Here is a 6,817-nt window from a genome sequence, read left to right on the forward strand (position 1 = left end):
ATCCCGACCTTGTTCGCTCGATCTCTGGATTGCAATAAACTTCCGATTTTCACTGCGATTGGGAAGGAAGAAGACTCCAGCTGGAGTCTTCCTCTCGATCTGCCCTCATGTGTGTCGCACGTGCAGCCCAAGGCCAAAATCACTGGGCCGGTCAAGTGAACCAAGTCCAATTCCTGGATTTGACACAAACTTTTAGCACCATATAAAGAGAAAATGGGTTGTTTATCCATCCCATTTCGTTCCTACCACTAGTACCCTCCAACTTTTAGCAAGTGTCTTCAACATCAAGTCCACTTGGATATTGTATGTCAATTTTAGCAAAATTTGTCAAATAAGACATATAGAAAAATTGAATAATAATTTTCTTATAAAAACATGCAGGATATTATAAAATTAAAATTGTATGCAATCAATATTTAATTTGTTAACACTGGAAATTGCTTAAAATGAAAGACACAAAACTCAGAAACAACCTTCTCTTAGTCTACTGCACTAGAACAAGCCACTGCACGCGCACATACACAAACGACAAAATGTGGCATCCTTTATGTACCCAGCAAAAGGTTGCATCATATGCTTCCTCTGGAAGTTCATTGAATGTGAAAAAAGCCCAAAAGCAAAAACAAAAGCCATAAGATCCCCAGCATTTTCGCCACGCCTTTTTTGCATAACTGCATGAGATAATAAGCGGGATTAATTTATTATAATGTTAACAGTGCAGAATTAAACCAGTCTTTGGACAATAGAGTCATACGTACGTCTCCGTGTTGTCCAACTTAATAGTTAACAGCGACCAGAAAAAAGAAAAACAGAAAAAAAAAAAAAAAACCGTTTCGATCACTCTCTAACTCTTCGCAAATATGAAATATTTATTGAAAAACTAGGTTACCGAGGACCGTTACATATGCCGTCAAACTCTTCATAAAACTAAATCAAGCAAGACATGGAGTCAATATAATATGCTGACGGATATACCATAACAGAGGGGGGAGAGAGAGAGAGAGAGAGAGGGAGAGAGAGAGCAGCAGAGATTCACCTCAGAGAACGCCTATGGAGAAGCTCTGCTGCCATCACATTTGCCCGTTGCTAGCTCCTCAACAGTCAAAATTGTTGCCATATTCCCTTTTTTTTGGGTTCTTGCTCTTTTCCTTCTTTTGCTTGGCCTCTTGTGGAGAAACATTGGCAGCAGCAGCAGCATTATCATCCTCAACCCTGCACATAACATGAAGCCACAAAATTTTGTACATAAATACAAATACCAAGCAAGATCTACGTTAGTTCAATTATATGATAAAATCTTACTTATCCAGAACAGTCAGGCCCTCATCAACATTCCCTCCTTTCTGCTTATTTTTCTTTTTTTTCTTCCTGCTATTTTCGTCCCTGCAAAATGGATAGCTATAGAAAAGTATATAAACAGAATATAAGTAAATGAAACCAACAATTTAGTTTCGCCTAATGAATAACTTCTAATATATAATAAATGAAGGATCATGGTTCTCACTTATTATTAGGCAGCTCATTTGACCCAACAGGAAGAACTTCATCCATGACTTCCCTGTTGATAAGTTCATTTGGATTTCTTTCTTCTCCTTTCTCGGTTCCCTCTGTTAAAAAATCAGTGTGCATTTGGCATGCTTTTCTCTTCTTGGCCCCGTCATGTTTTTTCTTCTTCAGCTTCTCATCCTTTTCCGCCATGTCCACATGAGCTCCTACTAGAAAATCTTTTTCCTTGGTCTCCATTTTCGCCATGCCAACCTCTGCATCATCCCTATCCTTTTCTGTATCACCTCTTACCCTTTCCCCATTAGATATCATTTCAAGAGGCTTTCTATCCTTAACTTTCTTTTTCTTCTTTGGGAAGCCATTGTTTTCAAAGCTCATCTCAGAAGGCAGCAGTGAAGAATCACATGGCTGGAAAGTTACCCTGTTCATAACAATTAATACGTAGAACTCCATAAAATAAAAAAAGACTATTTCACAGGGCAGATATCCAACGCAAACCTTGCAGATTCTAGGTCTTCACTGATGGCATTGATCTTCCATTTCTTTTCCTCATCAACTGCCGCAGCACCTGTTTCAGAATACCCTTCTGCAGGCTTAGCATTCCCATCTTCCTCTTCGCTTTCCAGTATTCCATAGACTACTGAATCACCTAATTTACAGTTCCCATCAGCGGTCTTAGCAGCAATTTTCTTTTTTGGGAAAAAAGATATCGGAAAGCCATCTTCCTCTTCATTTTCCAATTCCATGGAGCTCTTAGACTTGACAACAGGCTGGCATCGAAAATCATCATTGCTATCATCAGTATCACTTACTACATGCTCTCTCTTTAAGCATCGCCAACTAGCATTTCCATTTCCTGGTTTGTCCTTCCCTACAATCTCCTTAATTACAACTGTTAATTTGAAACAAGTAAAATGTCTCACGGATGAAGCTTTGTGTAAATATTCATATAGTATCAGATACCAGAACCTCAAAAAGTAATTGCATATTTTGAAACATAATAACAAAAAACTGCAAATGCTCATGAACTCAGGTAGAATCATGCAACGTCAAAGCTGAATTGATTATTTCATGAACAAAAAGCCTTTTCATCTTTGGCTTGTTCCCACTTTATGGTATTTTAGGCTGTACATCTATATTGGAGTAATTTACTGAAGGATTTATAAGCTTCTGGGGTGAGTTAGGATACACTTAAAGAATCTTGATTCTAGATAATTTAGAGATAATTCTTTCTTGTTTCAATTGTTTCACAATCTTGGATGACTTCAGACTATTATAGCTAGGTATGATATTGGGGCATATTTGGTGGAGATGATGTCAAGCAGTCACATTCTACTTTTGAACTTTAATTACAAGGTGTGTGATGTTACTCCTAAGGTTATTAGAGTTCAGCTTTTGAAAGATTTAGGTGCCCTAAATGATTCAGTCACTGTTTTTTCCCCGTTATTTCTATTCTTTCTTAAGAAATAGCATCTCCTTAATACTTTTGAGCAATAATAGGACTCTAGATGGTCAGAAACTAATGGAACATGTAGTCTCTTCATCCCTAGGTGCATTATCTAGGTGGTTTACAACAAAATAGACATGTATCTGACCCTCAAGAATTCTAAAAATGACTTTTGGATTTTCAACATTCAAAAATCCCTCAAAATTAATTATCAAAGACAGTGCTAATCTAGAAATATTACCACTACTTTTGTACTTAGGAGAAGGGGGAACTGTCTGCAAGTCGCCATCATCAATAAAGTCAGATTCATACTTATCTTCAGCGCTGTCATACTTATCGTAGCTGCTTGAATCCTCTTCACCGATGTCCTCCCCATATGAATCACTAATAGAGTCAACCGAGCAAATTGTCAGAAAGTGAGTAGCTTTTGAAAAATAGAGTTCAAAAAAATTGGGCTTTAAAGAAAAAATGAACCCAAATCAGATCAAGAAAGTAACCTTTCATCCCCACCCATGAGAATCTTAGGACGAAGAAAGTAACCAGAGAGGTGCACACTTCTTTCCCCAAGAACTGAGAAGATGACCTTGCCATCCTCCTCGAACTCGAGCTCCAAATGGCATGTCTCAACCACATTAGGAATCAAGCTGCACAGTAAGATGGGGCTTCTATTGCCGACAATGCATTGCAGCACGCTCTTCGTCACCGCACTGCCACTCCCCAATGTTGCCTGCATGAACCACCATTTACATGTTCCATTATAAGAAACAAAGTCAAGAAACAACACTCAAGCAGAAAGTGGGAACTATGATCAAAACAAAAATTCTTAAAGCAGGAAAGAAGCGACTTTATGGGCATTTGTTAAAGCATTTATAGACATGAATAAATAATTATGGAGAAATTAAAGATGAATAACTTTAAAATGTGGCTCTGCTGATAACACAATTATGTGGATTACTTGCTATCCATAATTAGCATGCGTTCGAAACCATGTGCATTTACGAATGCAATATGATGGTTTAGATAGTATGAAGTTTCAGAAGTAGCTCTGTTTCCTCAAAAATATTATTATTATTTAGAAGCATGGAAGTTTCTCTATCTTTTTTATCAACAAGTATGGGAGTTTCTTGAGTCTAATATCTCGGCCAATGCTGCTATCAATATATTAAATCCTATAGGTTGGCGCCTTTGATTTTTTATAGATTTAGTTTTTCCCTTTTTCCAAAAGAAAAGGAAAAAAGGGTAGCATTTGATCAATAAATCTACTCTTGATGGCATGACTACACTTGTTAAGCTGCATGGCATTTGCTAAAATTATGCACACCTTCCAATTTTTGTCATAAAAACAAGCAAAAAAAATAAAATAAAACAAGACAAAAACAGACTAATTATCCTATTATGTTATGTCATCAAATGTATCCTACTGGCAGTTTATGTGCAAGGGTATGCTGATTCGACCATCGAGCCATAACCCATTCGCAAGGCACACAAAGATTTTTTTGCCATTTAACTGGAGAGGATCCTAACTCTTTGTATTAATACCAGCGTCCTATTTTTCCTTCTAGGATAGTTGGCCAAGCTCTTCGCTCTGCACACTGGCTTGTCACTAAATTTTGCTGTCCAATGATAGTTGGCAGTCTTAATTTCTACTTCTCCACAAAGTAGTGCCACATTTTTCTCTTGCTGTAAGTTTGTTAGTAGCTATGGTAACATTCGGCAATAAAAAAATAACAATATTTATTTTCCAAAAAAAAAAATACTTAAAGTGAATTTGAAATCTAAATAGCAGTTCTACTGCAGCAGTAGCTAAATAACTATCTTTGCACACATTGTGTTTTTCAATTACTTCTGCATATAGTTAGACTTAGGGTGAAGTCAGGAATTTTCGACAGAGGAGGGCCAAACATAATATGTTATTGCAACAGAATATATTTAATCAAAAGGACATAGAAGTTTCTGTTGACGTGTAAACACAAAAATATATAATGAATATTTTGAGCATGCGTGGACAAATGGAAGAGAAATTATAAGTTAATCATTCATGGTTGATTATTACACAAGTCAAACTCTGTAACGAAGAAAAAAGAATTACAAATAAGCAGGAAGACTTAAAACAGAGAAAGGAAAAAGCCAAAAATCCCTCACCACCACAAAACCCAGTCCTCTTATAGTTGAAGTATAGAGGTCTAAAATCCTTATGGGATGAAAGTATGTGAAAAGAAAAACCGAGAGAATGTCTAACCTCACAGGATTGTTTTGAAAGTTTATGAAAAAAAATTTCCAGACATCCGGGCGACACGATGACATACCTGGCAGATACGAAGTCGTCCCTGAAAATCGTTGAGAAGATGCATGTAATGGTTTCCGGGCTTTACTTCAACCCCTGCAAGCAAAAAAAGAGAATAAAAAAATTTAAAATGTCTATAAAAAAAGAACGTCCGACCATAAGAAAGGATCAAACATTGAGTGGAGCAGTTCTATTTTTTGGAGGAAAAGAAGAAGTTTTACCCCAGAAAGCCATTGCTCGGAATGGGGAAGGGGAAGGGGAAGGGGAACGGGAACGGCCCTTTGCTATTGGATGTAGGCGGTCGCTCCTTCGCCTCGTAGTAAAAAAATCGCGTTTTTCTTGCTCCATTGGAAGGTGAGAACCGAGTTCATGGGCTTGCTGGCGCCAGCCAGATGGCACCTATCACCCGATCCCATCAAGTCTCTCGAGGGCAATTAATTGGTGCTACATCAGCCGGTAGATCTCCCGCAGTGGCTTTTAACTAAGTATCACTCCATCTCTTTTAAGGCAATTAATTCTCATAACAAAGATTTTTAACACTTATGCCATCAACAAATCTTTTTTCTTAGTAAATTCTACACTCTTTTTATTGATCTAATTTTCATCAATTTTCTGTCAGTTTGGATGGTTGATTATGTTGTCCACGAGGATGATGGGGAAGCTAAAGAGTTTGGAACCAATCTAGACTGTGAATATATATTAAGAGAATCAGGACAAGTTTGCATGTTCTTACTAGGATGCTACCATCAGCCGTCATATCTTGGAAGGCATATTCCTAGATATAGAACAAATATCAATGGACTTTACTGATGGAAAATATATCAGACACTCGACCTCAAACAAGGCCGGTGATGTAGATGGGGAGGTGCTGAAACTTGGGAATGATGGCAGCTGAATCTTCTTTTCTCCTTTTTTTTTTTTCAATAGTGGCTGGGGTTTTTCTTGCGGATACGAGGAAAAAGATGACAGAATGGCTAATTGGGGTTCAATTGGCTCAATTGGGTTGTGCCCGAATGGGGATGGGGCTTGATTCGTGCATGAGAGAGTTAAGACATGAAGGGATTGGGTTGGACTCATAGTAGAATTAGACTAGGGCGTTGAGGGCTTGTTGGCGCGGATGGGGATTAAGAATCCTAATGGGCATGTTTTTCTCGGTCTTCCCCCTGATCCTCTCGGTATTGCTCGGATATGTGCATACATCGTCCCTCGTTGCCTTCGGCTATCTACCCCGGGGTAGGCTTTGCGCCGATGCCCCGATGGGGTGGTAGGGGAGCTGCTGCCGCGGCCGGCGCATTTTGTCATCCGCGTGTGCACCATCGGACCCAAGTAAAGGTCGTAGGCGACTCATCGATGCCTATACTAGGAGCGCATGCCGGCCTTCCGCAGGCCCCTAACGAAGCACAATCCGTCTCCGATGAAGCCGACATGCTCGTTCCGCTGCCACGACGCTCGGGCGCCACTGCCGGCCCTCGAGCGGACTCCCGCACGGTGCAGGACCCGCGACCCATCCGAATGGGACGCGCGTCCCGGCCAGCCCCATTCACGATGCTCCTCGGTAATTAAGAACCCCCCGAGGTGTG

The 6,817-nt window shown here is 39.4% G+C and overlaps 1 protein-coding gene across 2 annotated transcripts; it reads right to left on the minus strand.

Moving 5' to 3' along the window:
* Positions 1-360: 360 nt before the first annotated feature.
* Positions 361-5,914, minus strand: LOC120107616 (peptidyl-prolyl cis-trans isomerase FKBP43-like). 2 transcript variants are annotated; one of them, XM_039120969.1, is made up of 9 exons: positions 5,459-5,914; positions 5,260-5,333; positions 3,451-3,680; positions 3,195-3,337; positions 2,005-2,398; positions 1,505-1,927; positions 1,303-1,383; positions 1,037-1,212; positions 361-671 (listed from the first exon to the last, which is right to left on the minus strand). In XM_039120969.1, the coding sequence occupies exons 1-8, from the start codon at positions 5,583-5,585 to the stop codon at positions 1,095-1,097; spliced, it is 1,590 nt and encodes a 529-aa protein (XP_038976897.1). In that variant the 5' UTR covers positions 5,586-5,914; the 3' UTR covers positions 361-671; positions 1,037-1,094. The 2 variants fall into 2 exon arrangements, with proteins under 2 accessions (XP_038976897.1, XP_038976896.1); XM_039120968.1 differs by having other exon boundaries at positions 1,303-1,398.
* Positions 5,915-6,817: the final 903 nt, after the last annotated feature.

This window comes from Phoenix dactylifera, unplaced genomic scaffold (assembly GCF_009389715.1).
Source record: "Phoenix dactylifera cultivar Barhee BC4 unplaced genomic scaffold, palm_55x_up_171113_PBpolish2nd_filt_p 000927F, whole genome shotgun sequence".
NCBI lineage: Eukaryota > Viridiplantae > Streptophyta > Magnoliopsida > Arecales > Arecaceae > Phoenix > Phoenix dactylifera.

Coding starts and splice junctions, on each gene's coding strand:
- LOC120107616 (XM_039120968.1), bottom strand. CDS start 5,585: ATGGAGCAAGAAAAACGCGATTTTTTTACTACGAGGCGAAGGAGCGAC. Junction 3,681..5,259: donor GACGACTTCGTATCTGCCAG/GTATGTCATCGT, acceptor TGGTTCATGCAG/GCAACATTGGGGAGTGGCAG. Junction 3,338..3,450: donor CTCATGGGTGGGGATGAAAG/GTTACTTTCTTG, acceptor TGACTCTATTAG/TGATTCATATGGGGAGGACA.